The sequence below is a fragment of the Rhinolophus hipposideros genome, assembly GCF_964194185.1.
Source record: "Rhinolophus hipposideros genome assembly, chromosome: 4".
Taxonomy (NCBI): Eukaryota; Metazoa; Chordata; class Mammalia; order Chiroptera; family Rhinolophidae; genus Rhinolophus; species Rhinolophus hipposideros.
Window position 1 is genome coordinate 9,282,176 of NC_138050.1, and position 17,906 is coordinate 9,300,081.

The following is a 17,906-nucleotide window of genomic DNA, read 5'->3' on the forward strand; positions in this document are numbered from 1 at the left end:
ATTCCAGCCCCGCCACTTGGGAGCAGTTATTTAACCTCTTTGAGCCACAATTTCCTCCTCTGTAAACGGACAGTAATAATTCCAGCATGCTTATGAGGCTCGAATGCGATGATTTATCTGAAGCACTTAGCAGCAGTGCCTGGTACACACTAACAGTTTATTCTGGGGATTCGTGAAACCAGATGGGTTCTTGCTTAGGGTCTGTGCAGCCAGGCAGCTGTCAGGAGCTGGGAGGGGCCCTGAGACCCAGTCTGGAGAGCAGGGAGCAGCTCAGTGAGGAGGGGGACCCAGGACAGGTCCATAGGGGGAGCCGTGGTCAGCACCAGAAACGCAAGGAAGAGCACACTTGCTAAGGAGAAAACAGACTCCAAGGGATGAGCCAAAGGTAAAACCTCAGGGCTCGAGGCAAGACACCAAGAAACCCAAACCTACATACCGGGTCTGGACTGGAGGCGAGATGGGGGAACTTCCAGAACCGGAGGAAGCTGAGCTGCTGGCGGGGTGGGGGGCTGTGAGAGAGTGGAGGGGAGACCTGGGGCACTGGCTGCCCAGGGCTGGTGGCTCCTACCTTTCCTGGGCCCTGAATACCTATTTACAGGCAGATGCTTACTTTTTTAATGATAGCGTATATACGCGTATGACACAACTCCAGGGCAAGTTTTGGCTTTAACTTGAGAAGAGGAAAAATTATTCACAGGTAGTTTAAAATAAAATTTTACTAAACCATATGTAGAAACAAAACCCATTTTCAGGTTTGGTGTAAATTAAGCTCAGTCATGATGTAACTTACCCCTCTCACTGCTCTGGGCAATAGAAGTCCACAGTGAGGCAGATATAAAGCCACATGCTGGAGAGAATTATGTTCAAAAGACCCTTTGATGTTTTAAAAAGTTATCAGTGAGGGTTAACAAGTCCATTGCTAGGACTCTTTTTGATCTTATTATTGTCAGTATGTTTAAAAGATTCAAAAATGCTATATGGAATGTGGTTTGAAAGTCTAGATTAGGCATAATAGTGACTTTCCTGATAGTAACATTTTAAATTCTTTAATTCCGGCCACTAACACAGACTGATAAGTATGTTCTTGTCCCTGAGAAGGTCGTAGCTGGGTTAGGAGCTGGGGTTGGATATAAAGAGTGAAGCTAACGAGAATACTGTAGTTTAAACAGCCAAAATATCACAATGTAATTGTGACAAATATTTTTAAAGAGGGAAGCCTGACATGCTTCTAGAACCTTGAAAACAGAAATTGTGACCACAGAGGGCCAGGGAATAACAGGGAGGAGAGCTGAAAAGTCATGGAACCCACCAAGAGAAGTGACAGCTAAATTGCCTGGGAGAATGTCGGAGTGCGGTCAGCTGCTTGGGTGGGAAAGTTGCTCCAGGTGGAGTGGTCGGCTTGGACAAAAGGACTTTGTCCTTTTTGTTAATCTTGAGAACACTTGGTGGTACACATGTGGCTAAAGCAGAGGTTTTCAGCCAATGAACTCAGAATCCGTTGCCCTCCAACTTGTGGCTTGCTGCAGGGGACCGGCAACAAAACGACACTTCCTAGAACTCGTTCACTCGTGTGGGCTTCAGGTAAGTTTCGCCTTAAGTTCCCATGGTTCCCACACTTATCCAGGCAGAATCCTTGGAGAGCTTTTGCAAATACATTCTCAGCAATCATCCCCACCTCACCTCCCACCGCTGTCCAGCGAAGGGCAGGAGTCCTTATTTTTCTAAAGGTGCCCCATGTAATTGGATGTCATCAGCCTTGGGTGTTCAGGAGCCACGAAGAGGGGTGGCCCTGGATGTGGTATCACATGTTTGACATTGAAGGTCAACCCCCTGTGAGCGGTTTGTTCCCTCTGTATGCATCTCCACGGCTGGGCCATCGCGATTCGGGCCCATAGTTTCAGCCCCCACAGCCCATCTGCTCATGGCCCTGTGGGCTGCCTCCCTGTCTGTGTTTGCCATTTCCTGTTTTAAGAGGGAAAGGAGAACAGCTTATCTCAAACTTGAGGCAGTCTGAGCAATTGGCAGGAGGTTTTCAAAAAGACATGTTTTGAACAGATTATGCTAAGTATGGGAATTTCCCTGAAGTCATTCCTGATTTAGGGACGGGAAATCCCCACAGAGGAGGTACAAGGGTTGGGAAAAGAACATTACTCATTAGGTAATCAGTATTGGGGACAGCCGAGGCCCTTCATGAAAATAGCCTTCCCTTCCGGTGCCTGATGATGAAGGCTGGGGTGCTAGTTCTTCCCTTCCTTCCTCAGCCCCACTGTCACCTAGACAGGTGAGACAGCTGGCATATTTCTCTGTTCCAAATGAGAAAGCAGGGGCTCAGAGACATCAGGGGCTGTGTTCTAACCTGGCCTAGCTGGGACCCAAACCACAGTCTCTTGAAATTCTGTCACTCTGATCAAAAGCCCTTAGAATGTGCAAAAATCAACCAAACAGGAAAGAGACCTGTTGTATGTCCTGAGAAAAACTCCCGCTGGGACCTGGGCTGTGGCTCTGTTTTCTGTGTGCTTCACTCCTTATCCTCTGGCACATGTTACACCGTTTTCCATTGTTGGTGATATTTGATAGTTCCTGCCATAAAAATTCACCTTCATAATCAGTTGTCAGGTTTCGTCCCTGCACAAATGTAAAATCTGAGTTCAGACAGAAGAATGTCTGTGACTTTTCCAAGGAGTGTGGAAGCTGTTTATTGTTGGCATTGAGAAAAAACGCATCATCTCTAATTATATTTGCAACAGTGCTACTTACTGATTTCAAAACTGGCCTGTCGTCTACGGATAGGCAGTTCTCTTGAGTTGTGTGTAGTAAAGCTGCATCTGACCAGGGCTGGAAATGTGGACGGGGGAGTCTCTGATGGCAGCTGCAGCCTGGAATGTTGATCAGTTCATTCAGGAAGAACACAGATTTGGAGGCCAGAGGAGAAGTCAGGGGCTGAATCTGAAGTAACTACCATATGATGCAGCATTTATCCAGAATTCAAAACAGGATCTCAAAGAGACACCTGCACACTCGCGTTCATTGCAACGTTATCCACATAGCCAAGAGGTGGAAGGAACCCAAATGTCCACCAACAGATGGATGGATAATGAAAACATGGTACATACTACATACATGCAATAGAATATTATTCCACCTTTGAAAAGAAGGAAATTCTGATACAAGTGACAATGTGGATGAACCTTGAGGACACATTATGCTGACTGAAGTAAGCCAGTTACAAAAACACAAAAATACTGTGATTCCACTCATCTGAAGTAACAAAAGTAGTCAGACTTAAAGGCAGAAAGGAGAAAGGTTTTTGCCAGGGGATGGGGGAGGAATGAGGGAGAGTCAGTGTGTTTTATGGGCATAAAGTTTCGGTTTTGCAGATGAAAAAGTTCTGGAGAGCTGTTGCATAATAATGTGAGTACACATAACACTACTGACTGTAAACTTAAAAATAGTTAAGATGGTTACTCTTAATGTTGTGTTTTTCACCACAATAGGAAGGAAGGAAGGGAAGGAAATAAATTTACTCTTGTATTAAGAAAATATATTCATTTTCCCTAATTCTGCGGAAGCACATTTTGAGAATTTGTAGTAGCTCTACGTCATGCAAAATTCCCTGAAATAAAAAGTCACCATTCTTAACTTTAATCTGTGGTGGAAGATTTTGAAGCCACTGAAGTCAGTGACTCTGTGTGAACTCAATAGCCGCTGCAGGGCTGCAGTTTGGGCCATAGTGAGGGGTTCTGCCCAGGGAGGCTGCCTGTGGGCTGTGGCCCCGGGGGGCGGGGGTGCGATGGGGTAAGTAGTGTGGAGTCAGATTACAGAGGGCCTTGAAATACTACAGAAGACTCCGTCAGGATGCAATAGATAACTATTGTGTTGTTTCTTGTGAAAATGATGTCACCACTGTTTCAAGACATTTACCTTGGATGTGACATATAGGTGATTGGGAGTGGGGGTGGGAGGCTGTACAGGCAGGAGGCATGAAGGGACGCTGGGAGCGTTTGCTAGCTGGGGGTGGGGATGAGTCCTGAGTGGGAGGCAGGGAGACGTGGGTGTGCGTCCTGCCTCGGACCCAGCACTGGTATAGCCTCGTCAAATAGTTATACTTCTTGGAACCTTAGTTTCCCCATCAGCAATTTACAGTTCAGTTCAAAAAGGTTTCTTGAGTGCCTTCTGTATGTCAGATACTGTGGGGACAGAGACCCAGAGAGGCCTCATGAGGCCCAGAGAGCCGTTTCCAACCTCTCGGCCTCATGTGGAAAGGTGCTGGCTCGGGTGGTAGTTGGCCGTCAGCTGTGACCGGTCAGCCATTAGCCACTGATATAACTGCCGTGGCTGAGCTAGCAAGCGCAGATTGTGGATGGCAGAGAGGTGGATGGCAGTGAGCGTGGGGATTGCACTTAGCAAGTGGGGTTGGTTGGCAGAGAGAAGTGGATGACTGTTTGCAGATTGTGTGGCTCCTGCTTCCTGTGTCTTCAACCCAGCCGCCAGCAAGAATATAGTGGTATGACTCCCCTACCTATGGCTCCGTGGGTGTTCCTTTCTGGCCTCACCATGTCCTGCATTCTTATGTGGGGAGTGGGACCAGAGACCCCGCATGACACCCTGCATGACAGATACTATGCTCGGTACTGGAGATACAAAACTCGAAAGATGGGCCCTTCCCGGGAGAGGTTCCGGTCTCAAGGGAAATGCATGTGAAGACAGTGAGTGTGGGGAATGATAGACGTGTGTGCTAAGCACACACACAGCCTCCACAGGTAGCACTAAAACCCCTCCCATCTAACCGCCAGACACTGAGGAATCCAGCTCCGCAAAATGCATCTAAATCACAGGCCAGGCACACTGGCATCAGTGGAGAAGGGACTGTAAAATCATGGAGGTCCTTAAGGTCACCAAGGGCAAAAGGTACGACAAAACTTAACCAGATCATTGCAGACCCATTTGGGGACAGGGATCAGCAGTAGGAGGAAGAGGTTAGCAAAAGGAGCAGAGGACCCGTGAATACTGTCACTATCCAAAGTGATATAGAGGTACGAGATGTGGGGTCCTTAGTTCTTTTTAATATTTGTCCAGGAGCATGTGTCTTCTCACTGATAACAAAGGCAGCGCTGCATGGGAAGCGGCGGTCACGCCCAGTGGGCAGGAGTTAGGCGCGGGGCCTTGGCGCCCACTGCTCCCAGCTGGGTGGTGTTGGGGCTTCAGTCTACTCATCTGTAAATGGGAAAACTAATAGTACATTGCAGTGACATGGGGTTTATAAGAGGAGCCATGCAAAGAGGCTTAAAACAGTGGCTGATAACATAGTCTTGCATTGCCTTAAAGGTTTTCAATTCAGAGGACTTTCATATATGATCATTTCATTTGGGACTCACAGCAAACTAATCACAGTTACTTGCTCAGAATTTACAAATAACCCTGTGAGATGGCTATTGTTACTCACATCCAACAAGGGAAAAACCTGAGAAAGAAACTTGGCAAAGGACTCAACAAGTCGGTCTGACCTCAAAGCCCTGCTCTTTGTCCACATACTATATTTCCACTCACCCATCCATCCATCCAGTAAAAACTTACTGAGCATCTGCGTGTGCCGGGCAGCACTCTAGGTCCTAGGAGTACAATGCAGAACAAAGCAGACAAAAATCACTGTCATGTAGCTTCCATCTTCGCCAGGGGAAGCAGATAACAAACACATTTCTCCCTAAATGCTATGGAGAAAAATAAACCAGGAGAGAAGACTGGGCAGAAGTGAGAGTTTCAGTTTTAAATGGGAATGTGGGGGCAGGGGTGGGGGGGGGGCAGTGTCAGGCACAGGACTGGCAGGCCCTGAGGGAGGGGTGCCTGCTGTGTGGATCCGGCAGCGGCAGCCACCGGCCAGAACTGAATGACAGGGCTGGGAGACGGTGTCTTTGGGGGATGGGGGACAGTTCAAGGACCTGGACTTTCTCCCCTGTGCATGGTTTGGAGTAAATGATCCCACTTCTAAATGGTCTAGCAGGGTCACTCTGGCTGCTTTGATGAGACTTGTAGGAAGGGGGCAGGGGCAGCTGCAGAGAGGTCAGTAAGATGCGCTAGAGCGACCCAACTCCAAGGGACCGAGCCTTGAGCTGTGGGAGAGCAGTGAGAAGTGGCCAGATTCTGGACACATTCTGAAGGGAGAGTCAGGATTTGCTGATGAGTTGGACATGGGATGTGAAAGGTGGAAGAAAAAGAACTACCTCTGAATAGATAAAAATATGTAAACTTCCATTTTATGGATGGGAAAACTGAGGTTGGAAGAGGACAAGCGACTTACTCCAAGGTCATTTAGCCAGAATGGTCGTAAAACTAGGACATTTGTCTGGGTATTTTCACTCCTAATCCCCTCGCCTTCCCCTTGTACACATTGCATCTCTCCTACCCCAGGCCTCCTGCCCTGCCCAGCTGACCGAAGCCACTAGAACCACGTTGTTTCTGCGTGCTCAGTAAATACCAATCCATGATGTTGAAACATTCACAGCTGAAATCTTTATCAGGGCCCACCTGAGGCAGAGCCATTTTTCTAAGTGTTTATTTATGAGAGCAACTCAGAGACCTTTCACTCTTTGAAGTCTTATCTTATTTGCAAAGAACTTTATTCCAGTATTTCCTGTAAAGGTTTAGCATTTTTTCAATGGAATCTTTTTTTCCATTAGACTTGAGAATTGTAGATTTGTACGTTATCGCTACTGAATTTTTTTTTTTCCTTTACTGATTATCAGCCAGATCCGATAGTAAGGAATTCTACCTTAGGAAAACTTTGGTCTTTGGGAATTTGAGGGGAAAAGTGTCATTTTTAGGGCTTTGCTTGGGGTCAGAGGCCCAGACGCCTTTATTTTTCTGAGATTCACGAGTCTTTTGGCCCAGCTACATCTGACATGTGCCAAGGAGCCATGCCGTTGCTCCTGGGCTGTGCAGACCAGTGCCTGCTGAAATTGGAAGGCTGCTGCCACTCTGGACCCCCTGAAAGCCCAGGAGCATGAGGACATTTCAGCCACCAACCAGCATAGTTGTGGGGTGACAGTCTGGACAGCTGCTCTGTGGATTCCGGGTGGAGAAGGTTTTCAACTCTAGCGTTATCTTCTTTGTACTCTTAAGACAGACTCATGCGTGCTCAAAAATTTTTATATTTCCTTCCTCAAGACCTTCTCCCCACTCCCACCCAACCACACACACACCAGAACATGCACTAGACCAGGCGACCTCGTGTTCTCTGCCTGCAAGCACTCTGCCTACAACAGAGGAGGCGGAAGTCAGCATGCGTTATCTAGGCTCACGCCCTTCTCAGATAGGGAGCCTAACATACTCAAGGCCCTTCCCAACCCCCCGCCTCCCCAGCATTGGGCAACAGGAGCTCCACCAGATTTGCACTCCTGAGGGAAGCCCCTGAGAAAGGGGGTCCTGATATGTGGCATCACCCCCACCAGAGGCAGACGTGTGCACACACACAGCTGGCTCTCTGCTGCCCACCTGCCGCACTCCCCTCACCTGGGACTGCCTGCAGTGCTGTGGGCCAGGTGCTGCCTCTCTCAGTGAGTCAGTAAACAAGCTGGGTGCCTAGAAGGCAGTGCCAAGGGTCTGGAGAGCTTTCACTTACTCTCTGACTTTGTGGTGAGGTTCAGGAACGGGCCTCCTCCGCAAACCCTTCTTCCCTGAGGCAGCTCACTTTCACCTTTAGCTCTGAGACACAGGCCCTGAGAGCTAAAGGTAACTGGTCTTTCCTGACTGAGACGGACGTGGGAACAGGGAGGGGGCAGTGAGGTGCGAGAGGGTGCCAGGCAGAGGCCGGGACACGCCTGTCTTCCAAAAGCACCAATTCAGCTGCTTCGTCATCAGCACGTCCCAAGTTCACTGCCTATTCAGATGCCCAAGGTGTGGGCAGAACACCTGTTAGCCTAACAGGGACACAGCTATGCAACTGGTGAGTTATGCTTCACCGTGCAGGTGCTGCCACAGAAGGAAGCCTCAAGGAAGGACAGGAGCAGCCCTGAAGAGGAGGGGACCGTAGCTGGGGTGGGGGGCTTTCCCAAGCACAGAGGGACACCCTCGGCCACGGGAAAGCTCGTGGAAAGCATGGGCCGCTGCAGAGACCTGGCTTGTTGGGTATCGCCGAGAGGTGCTGTCCAGAGCTTGGGCTCGGAGGACAGGCCCCCAGGGAGGAGTGGGCACAGCTGTGGAACACATACCGCCTTGTGTCTGCCCATTACACTTCATGTGCTCCGCGTCTCGCACAGCGTGAGCATGGTCCTGTCTGCTCAGCAAGGAAAACTTAAGAATCCGATACATGAAATACAATCACAGAGCTTAGTGTCACAGCATGTAGGGCTCTCCATTGTTGCAAATCTGTTTCAACAGTTTTTACTGTTTTAGGCTTTGCACAAAATGTGTTGCTTTTAAACACTTGTTCACAACGACAGCATGTCCGAAGTGATGGGGAAGGAGGAAAGCTGTGAGGGCCTGTGATGCAGAGCTCAGGGCACGGGTTAGGGCTAGCTGTAAAGTGTGGCTTTTCCAGACGGATGGGTAAAATGCCCATCAGATTTTGAAGACTTCCTGCAAAACAAAGAATAAAAACCATCCAAAAAAAAAAAATTCTGCTTAGAAAGTAGACCCATCCCCTAAGAGTAATTACTAGTAATTCAGAGTCACAGGTTTGTGAGAAAAGTATGGCAGACAGAACGCTCCCACTGCAGTCCAAACCCACCTCCACCCTTCTTCCCACCACACCGGCTTCTGACGTCCTTTCTCGTGAATTCTCCCAGTAACTTGAGGTTTTTCAAATCCTTGTTGACTTACCATCTTTGTTGCTCCAGACATTGCTCAGCCTGCACACCATTTTGAATTTCGTTTCCCAGGGCCATTTCTCTGGTGCAGCGTCTCTGGGCCACCCACTCGGACTAACCTGCCCCTTCCCCCAGCTGACTTCCCCGGTTCCAGCCTCCACCCTACCCGCCCAGCTCCCACCATCCTCACGGCCATAAGTACAGTGACTCTTCACTGGGTCCCAACCAGGAATCAAGGATGCTAAGCGCTCGACATATATTCTCTCACTTAATTCTCCAAAAAGAAAGAAAATGCGTTTGCTCAGAGCTCACGTTTCTTGCTTAGGGTCTCATGCCTTCAGAAGGGCAGGGCCAGAATTCAAACCAGGCTGCTGAGACTCTAAACCTTGTTCTCTTTCTACAGCGTCAGAGGACCTGTTCAAAACCTGCTCCCTTACCCAATCCTAAGAGAGCAACCCCACGGCCAGCTCTAGCCCCTGAAGCCCCTACAGTATGTCCCCACCTTACTTTTCCGGCCTCGTCTTTTAGTAGATGACTGCCGTCCACATCCCACGTGCTCCAAATCCAGCCACATTTCGTCCCACGAAGGCTTTGCCTGTCCTCTTCACAGGGATGTTCTGTTTCTCTTTAAATTCTGTTCACTCAACGACAGATTAGTGTTGGTGACAGTAGCCCACTGTCCCAAGAAAGAAAATCTGAACACTGAGGCAGTCAATTCAAAGTGCTATACTCGTCCTTAAAAGATCTGTCTTTTTTGGTAAAGGTGCTGTATAATTCCCATTTCTAATATTGTGAGTTCCAGCCCTTCCACATGAGGAAAACTAGTAAAATAAGACCACAGGTTTTCACTTAATGATGCTGCTGGGCCTGTTAAAATTAGTAGTACTACTGATTTGCAAGTAGAAGGTGGAAGCAGAACACTTTTTAAAAAATGATTATATTTTTCATTTTCTTTTTCTGCTCAAACTTTATCAACACGTTGCCTAGAAACATGTATATTTCTATTTTTGATATCCACTTTGGAGCACAAATTTCCAGCTAAATCGCATGTAGTTCACTCAGTATCCTAACTCACAGAATACCATTGTGTGTTCATATTGGCAACACTCTGAAATACTTAATGCAACATTTAACCCCAGCTCTTTTTAGCATGAACTGCTACATTTGGATTAATAGATCAGAAGACATTTTCTAATGATTTCTTCTGGGTAAGATAAAAATGATTGTATTTTCCCTTGGTGGTGGGCGTGGGGTGTGCTCTGCACAATCATTTATTTTATCATTTGCAATTTTTGGTTAGCTGTATCTTTTAAACTATGTCATCACTTTTTTTAAGTTTCTTCAGATGGTGGTCCTGAGTCGTCTGCCTTAGTGGATGACAACGGCAGCGAGGAGGATTACAGCTATGAAGATCTCTGTCAGGCCAACCCCAGATACCTACAGCCAGGCGGAGAACAGCTGGCCATCAACGAGGTACCCGAATGCCGCACAGCAGTGACCAGGGGTGGATACCCGATTTTCAGGGCCCAGAATCCCTTCAGACTTTGCTGTCTGATTATTTCTTAAACATATTCTAAAACCTAGAACTTTGACTAGAAAAACACTATGAGTTTCTGGCATTTTCAAGGAAAATTTATGTCATTCTGTTCATCCCTTTTAGTAATAAGAGCAGCAGTCATTATCATGTGGATGACATATTCCGTTTCCAAAATGCTCTCCCTTACATTATCATCTCATGTAAATCTCACAGTTGATCTAAGAGGTAAATGTGACGATTGTTATCCATATTTTAATAAACACTGAAACTAAGCGGCTGAATTACTTGCTAGCAAATGGCAGCGCTCGCCTCATCCCGATTTCTCATGACAAAACTGGAATTCTTTCCACCACTCTGTTTCTTCAGCCCTTTCCCCAGAAATCTTTCTAGAAGGCACTGCTAACTTTTGCGGTTCTTGAACAGAACCTATGAAGTGTCATGTCTCAGTGAGTTAGCGTCCGCCTTTGTAGCACCCGTTGTTGCTCGAGAATACGATGGTGTCCTCGGGAGCTGAGCGGATACGTGGCATCACCTGCCCCTTCGGTGGCTCCCAGATGAGCTATGTCTATACTTTTATTATTAACTGTCGACTATCGAGGGATCACACTGGACCCTCGTTAATTGCAATAACCTATAGAGTTAGACACAAAATTTGTTCAAATCGTGAATGAAATGTGACTAGTCAGTTCTGGGTGAGGCCGTGAGGGTCTGTGCGTGCTTTGGAGGCGTGGCTCTGTGACATCTCGCTTGGCTGCTCGGAAACCATTTGGAGGTGATAGTCCATCTATTCAAATTGGTTAAATAACCGCTGGTCAGATAAGCGAGCTATGTATACCTTTTTTTTAAAAAGTGGAATTTGGGATTTCCTTTACGAGCATGTGAGAGAGGCTCACCGGATGTTCTGTTCCCTAACATGTGCTTCTCTGTTCGTGTTGTGTAACAATCAAACAGTAAGTATTGACCCAGAGCCGTTGGAGTCCACAAGTGAGAACTAGAAGATGAGCCTGTGCCCCCGAGAGAGCCCACAGCGCCCCCCGCATCGTGTCCGAGTGGGTTTTGCACTAAGCTCGTGTGTCTCCATTTCAGCTGATCAGTGATGGCAGCGTGGTCTGTGCAGAAGCCCTGTGGGACCACGTGACCATGGATGACCAGGAACTGGGCTTCAAGGCAGGAGACGTCATCCAGGTGCTAGAAGCCTCTAACAAGGACTGGTGGTGGGGCCGGAACGAGGATAAGGAAGCCTGGTTCCCCGCAAGCTTTGTCAGAGTAAGTGTATGGCGCTTTCCACTTTCCACAGCTATTTCTGGGGAGGCGGGGGAATTGTTTCCGGTCAGACTCGCTCTTTGTAGAGTCAGTTTTTTGTAATGGTTTTAAGCAAACTTTGTAGAAATTCAGTTGGGTCAAAGGAAAACCTGTAACTGAGGTAAACTGGTGGTTTGGCACTCCTGCTGGGTTTTGAGCCGCTGGACGGCATGGCTCTGGGTGGGGACAAGTGGAAGCCAGGGAGGCCTGCCTGGCCCCGGGGCTGCCTTCCCCGGTCACATGTCCCCTCTGTGTGGGCCACAGTTGCGAGTCAATCAGGAAGAGCTGTCGGAGAATTCCAGCAGCACCCAGGGCGAGGGGCAGGAGGAGGACACTGGCAGCAACCGCCACAAACACTGCGAGAGCAAGCGGCAGATGAGGACCAACGTCGTGCAAGAGATCATGGACACCGAGCGCGTGTACATCAAGCACCTCAAGGACATCTGTGAGGTGAGGCGGCAGGCAGCGGCCTCGCTCAGGCCGTCCCCTGCCCGCGCCCTATGCCTTGTGGCTTTCTTCTGTGCCCAGTCAGACCCTCCTAGTTCCGTGTTTTCCCAGAGCCCTCGCTTCTCACCGCCTCCTGCACACTGCCCCTGTGCAGACTGCTCACTCGTTACACACTGGTCTGCCGCAGTCGGCATAAGCAACTACCTGATCTGCTGTGGCACGCGGCTCTCTTTTCAGGGCTCTATGACACTGTCTCTTTCAGGGTGACTTTACAAAGAATCAAAGGTTTGTCAGTATCTACAAACCCACTGCCTCTAGTCACTGAGTCACAGATGAGATTCTGAGTTATTCAGACGCAATAAAAACAAACCTGGCTTTATCTAGTGATATCCAAGGCTGTATTGTACAGTGTCGTGGTAATTCTACACTTCAATACGTTTGATTTCTCCCGTGATATTTTTTGTTTTTATGGGTGTTGTGGAAGCCCTACCCTAAACTGTCATTTGCCACGTGTGATCGTTCCAGCTGTGTTGGCTGTGAGTGGCTGATCTCTGCTCTCAATTCAGCATCGAAGACAAGCTGAAGTGATACAGCTGCCCGTTTCGTAACACGTTAACTGGCCAGATACAGATATGCCAATGTTTTGCGTAGTTTTACCAACTATCTTGTTCTGTATAAATATATGGTGAAGGGACTGTTTTTCAAGAGGCATTTTAGGAAAATGAAAGTAATGCTAATAACTGTTGAGCATTGATTATGTGACACCCCTTTACCTGGATTAACTCATTTTATACTCACAAAACTCACTGTGCAGGTCCTCTTAGCCCCGTATTACAGATGAGGAAACGGGGGCACAGAGAGGTTAAGTTGGGATTTAAACCAGGCCGTCTCCCCCAGAGCCTGTACTCTGAACCTTTGCGTTGTCTTTCTGTTCTAATTCATACCAAATAGTGGTAAGGATTTTGCCGTATAGTCAGTTTAGTCTGTAACTATATGATGCCAATTCGGGGATAATTATTTCCTATATGTATGGCCTTTCCTTCCTACTCCACTACCTCCTACCCAAGCCATAGTATAAACAGGGTGTGTAATTGATCATCTCTAACTAGTGCAGGCCTCGGGTTAAAGGTGTGCAGATTCATGCTCTCTGTGGAAAGTAGGTGATGGTGGACTCCCTGGGTAAGATGCTGTTGGCCGTGACAGTGAGCAGAGCTGCAGAAGCTGTTTAGCACATGATGGCATTCCGTGTTTGAAAAGTCTTCTCGGCTGGGAAATGGAATTAGGGACAGGAGAATGGTTATCTGAAGACTTTGGAAAAAGTGTGACAGTCCCAATTTTTGAGCTCTAGTATTTGAAACCGAGTGACTTGTTTCATGAGTATAATCTGGAAACTTGATCCAGTTTCTTGAATGATAAATACCTTTTCTCTTTCCTTTTGATTTTAACATATTTATGGCACATTGTAGTCATGGAAATATGACTGTCCAATCAGAGACCCATAGGGGTTAAAATAATTTTCTCTAATTAAAATCCGCTCCAAGACAATGGCTTTGGGCCCCAAATACTGTGTTATTCAAGTAAATAATTTCTATGAGTTTCCAAATTAATTTTTACAAGCGTGCTTTTCCCTTTTACAGGGCTATATTCGACAGTGTCGTAAGCACACAGGGATGTTCACCGTCGCACAACTAGCTACTATTTTTGGAAACATTGAAGATATTTACAAATTCCAAAGAAAGTTCCTGAAAGACCTGGAGAAACAGTACAACAAAGAGGAGCCTCACTTAAGTGAAATAGGATCCTGCTTTCTTCAACATGTATGGCCATCCGCTACTTCTTTACTAATAACATCCGGTTAAATAATTTTGAAATCTTTCTTCACTAATAATAGTCCTTTTTGCGTCTTTTTTGGTTGCTAGATTAATTTCCCATAGAATGGAGATGTCACTTGTAAATTAAGTTGATTGGTTTATGTGGTTAATCTTTAGCTAAATACCCTAAGTCCATTTTTTTTCAAAATCTTGTCACCTTTTAAGCAATTTGGAGTAATTTCTGATAATAGCTATTAAGGTTCTATGATATGTCAAGCACTGTTTTCAGAGTCTTCTTGTATTAGCGCCTACCGTGTTTCCCCCAAAATAAGACTGGGTCTTATACTGTATTTCCCCGAAAATAAGACCGGGTCTTATATTAATTTTTGCTCCAAAAGATGCATTAGGACGCATTAGGTATTTTCAGGGGATGTCTTATTTTTTCATGTACAACAATCTACATTTATTCAAATACAGTCATGTCATCTTCTTCTGGAACATCGTCATAACGTACTAAATGCGTCCCCTCTGGCTGATGATCTTAACTGGAGCTTATTTTTGGGGTAGGTCTTATTTTCGGGGAAACACAGTATACTGCTGTGAGGTAGTATGATTATTGTCTGGAGACTAACTGACCTAAGGTCACACATTAGTAAGTAGCAGATGGGAATTCAGACTGGGGCGTGGGGCTCTGCGACTCATGCCTGTAGCCATTGTCACTGCCTCAGAACAGTCTTGTGATGATGGCATGAGCCCATCATTTAACTGATGATTGACTGTCACTATTCAATACTAAAATATTTCAGAGGAAGAAGCATTTATTCCCAGCCAAAATGTCCAGGGCATCGTAATAATAAGAGCAATGACGACGACCACCACCGCCTCCCGGGGCAGTACTGGCTGGGTGCTGGGCCAACAGCTTCAGAGAGGCAGGAGAGTGGAGCAGACCCCCAGGGCGGTTGCTTCTAAAGAGCTGAAAATGATGCTTTGGGGGTAATGCACATGGGGAGATCGGCCCCAGGAATGCACTGGGCCTATTGGGACTTTGTGAAAGACCCGTTTGACCAGAGCAGAAGGTTCACAGAATTTAAGAGAGACGCTCCAAAGGTCAGCAAAGCCTCAGGAAGGTGGATGGAGCCTGGAAAACGGGGGAGTTTAGCTCAGGAACAGAGGAGTTGCTGCTTCTGGGGAGGGAGGAGAGGTAGACCTGGGCTATGGTGATGTCAGTGGAGACATGGAAAGACAGATTTATGGAGATGGATATTTTGAGGACAAACCGACAAGACTGGTCACAGGGAGCAAAGAAAAGCAGCAGTCAGAACCGCTTGCAGGGTTCTGAGTCTGAAAGAATTAACAGGTGGGTTAGGAAAACCTGCTTTCTAGGGAAATGGTACTGAGTTTGAGCACGTCCATTTGAAGCAGGTGCCAGAAGGGAACGCAGCTCTGGGCAGGTGGATATTTGTGCCAGTGACAGTGGTGGCTGCAGGGAGAAGACGCGGGGTGAGGGGGTGTGTGTGTGGGGGGGGTCTGAGAACCTGGCTCTGAAAGCCTGCCTCTGGGAGTGTGGAGTCCTGCCCAGGAATGTCCCCTTACCTGGGCTGGTTGTCCCTGTCCTTGTCTTGGCCTAAAGCCACCCATAGCCTGATGAAGCTGTGCTTTCCCCTTGCCAGCAAGAGGGCTTCGCCATCTACTCTGAGTACTGTAACAACCACCCCAGCGCCTGCGCGGAGCTGTCCCGCCTGATGAAGCAGAGCAGGTACCGGCACTTCTTCGAGGCCTGCCGCCTGCTCCAGCAGATGATTGACATCTCCCTGGACGGCTTCCTTCTCACGCCGGTGCAGAAGATCTGCAAGTACCCCCTGCAGCTGGCCGAGCTGCTCAAGTACACCACACAGGAGCACAGGTGCGAGGCCCTGGGATGTCACTTGTGTTAGTTCAACGGAAGAGGTTTTCTATTGTTTGGAATGTTTAAGATTGTTAACTACTGAAATCGGCTTAGTGAAGAGGCTCCAGAATATCCATTTCTGGAGATACTTAAAAAAAGAAAGAATAATTCTTAAGCTGTACCATGAGCACATGGGGGACTGTTTTGTTGGTCCTTAATATTGACATATATTGTATTAATATAAATGCTACTCAGTAGTTAACAAAAACAATTTTTAAAAGGAACAGAGCAGTGTAAATAGCATCAGAAATATTTCATTTTCTCCCCTTATGCAACTTATGTTGCTCCACATCCCCTCACTCTCAGAGCGGTATTATTTACTGCCGACCAAGAGTTACCCTATAGAAGGAATGAGGCCATAGAAAAGTTTGAGCTGTAAAAGAGTAGGGAATCTTAAAGGCATGGGGTGGGGTGTGGGGACCCATGGGAGACACATCTCACTGAGATCCCGTTCGGCTCTCAGCCCCTTCTTGCCCAGCCTGGGTACCTGCTTTTTGTCCCCAGAATCCTTTTCACCCCATTCCCTCTTGCTTCCAGCACAGGCACAGGGCTTCTGGTCGTGACTGCCTGAACGCTCCATTTCCCTTTGGGGCTTACTTTGTGCCTAAGTTCTTCTTGGGAAGCTACAAAGTTATCCATTCCTTACTTAATAGCAACTTGTCACTTTCCTGCGTGCGCAGAATGAGGTGCTTATATGTAGCGCCTGTTCAGTACTGGCATGGGCATGTCCATTTTCCGTGATGCTGTCACCACAGCAAGACCCAGCTGTTAGATGCCTTTAGGTGGTAGCGATTGATTCATTGCTTATGTTCTCACCAGGCAACATCTAGAACACCAGTGGGAACACTACCGTTATCAGACAAGCTTTTAGGATAAAGCTTACTGTTGTAGAGGAGAATCAGACCTCATCCGAGACTTCCATGTCACTGGCACAAAGCTTTCACTACTAAACCTCCAGCCCTTGAAAGGAGGCTTGAAGTATTCTAGTGAGAAGGGGGAAAGGGAAAGGATTGTACCCAGAGGAAATTTGCTGTAGCAAACCACAATAATTCTGGGTTTTAACAAGTGACTATTGCCCTGAAAGCAATCAAATTCTCCATGGTGGCCGGGTGCCTGGCCCTGCAGGGTGCCCAGAATGGGTCATTCTTTTGCTGCCTCTGCTACTGGACTCCTGTGGAGAATGAGGGCTTGAAAAGAAATCTTTTTACAATTAAATTGGAAGGCAGAAAGAGAAAAAGAGCCAGGGCGCTGAATAGACCTCAATATGGGTTTTAGTTTAAAGAATTAGGATTACAAGATTTACAGGAGGGAGTTCATTGAAATAGATAAAAGGGAAGAGAGCTGTATACAGAGGGTGCCAAAAAAGTGTAAACACATTTTAAGAAAGGAAAACTGTATTAAAATTGTAATACTCAATATATACTAATAACAAAAGATTAATACAAATCACATTTGACTTCTGCAATTGCGAGAGGTGCTCAAAGTGGTTACCATCTGCATCCAGATACTTCTGATTACGGTGAACTACAGCTTGAGTAACGCTGACCAAAGTGTCCACTTGTATACATTTTTTTTGGCACCCCAGGTATATTTGTTTTCTCTTTCTAACGGAAAAAATCAGAAAAGTTTGGAAAGAAAATAACAAAGTCAAGAGAATCACAAATTTGAAGAAATTTTTTAAAAAGGCATCATGATGAAGAACCACAGAAAATAAATAATAAAATTAAGAAGCAAAGCCATCTTGAAACTCATGGGCAAGCAGATTAGTATATTCCAAGATGGGAAAGCTATGGCCGGAAGTCCTACCTTCAACGTCATACTTCAACAGTTAATTTTTCGCTCTTAAGGGCATTTTTCACTGAGACATTTACAGATTTAGACTATTTTTTTAAAAAAAGTAAATCACTTTAAAGGAAATGACAAAAAGCCTATTTGCTTGTCTTAAGTAAAACAAAACAAATTTAAAAACCATTACATTCTGCTGCTTTTCTGGAATTGTACAGAAAAACTTGCCGAAGAAATAATACAATTATTTTGCACACTTTCTTCACTGCTGGAGACCT

General features: G+C 46.7%; 1 protein-coding gene across 6 annotated transcripts in view; it reads left to right on the forward strand.

Moving 5' to 3' along the window:
- The window catches only part of SPATA13 (spermatogenesis associated 13), a 323,399-nt gene that overhangs the window by 292,930 nt on the left and 12,563 nt on the right, over positions 1-17,906 (forward strand). For all 6 annotated transcript variants that reach the window (XM_081047019.1, XM_081047021.1, XM_081047023.1 and 3 more), the window contains 5 exons: positions 10,138-10,274; positions 11,425-11,604; positions 11,905-12,090; positions 13,725-13,904; positions 15,569-15,801. In XM_081047019.1, the coding sequence (XP_080903145.1) occupies positions 10,138-10,274; positions 11,425-11,604; positions 11,905-12,090; positions 13,725-13,904; positions 15,569-15,801 (916 nt within the window). The remainder of the gene's footprint in view (positions 1-10,137; positions 10,275-11,424; positions 11,605-11,904; positions 12,091-13,724; positions 13,905-15,568; positions 15,802-17,906) is intronic.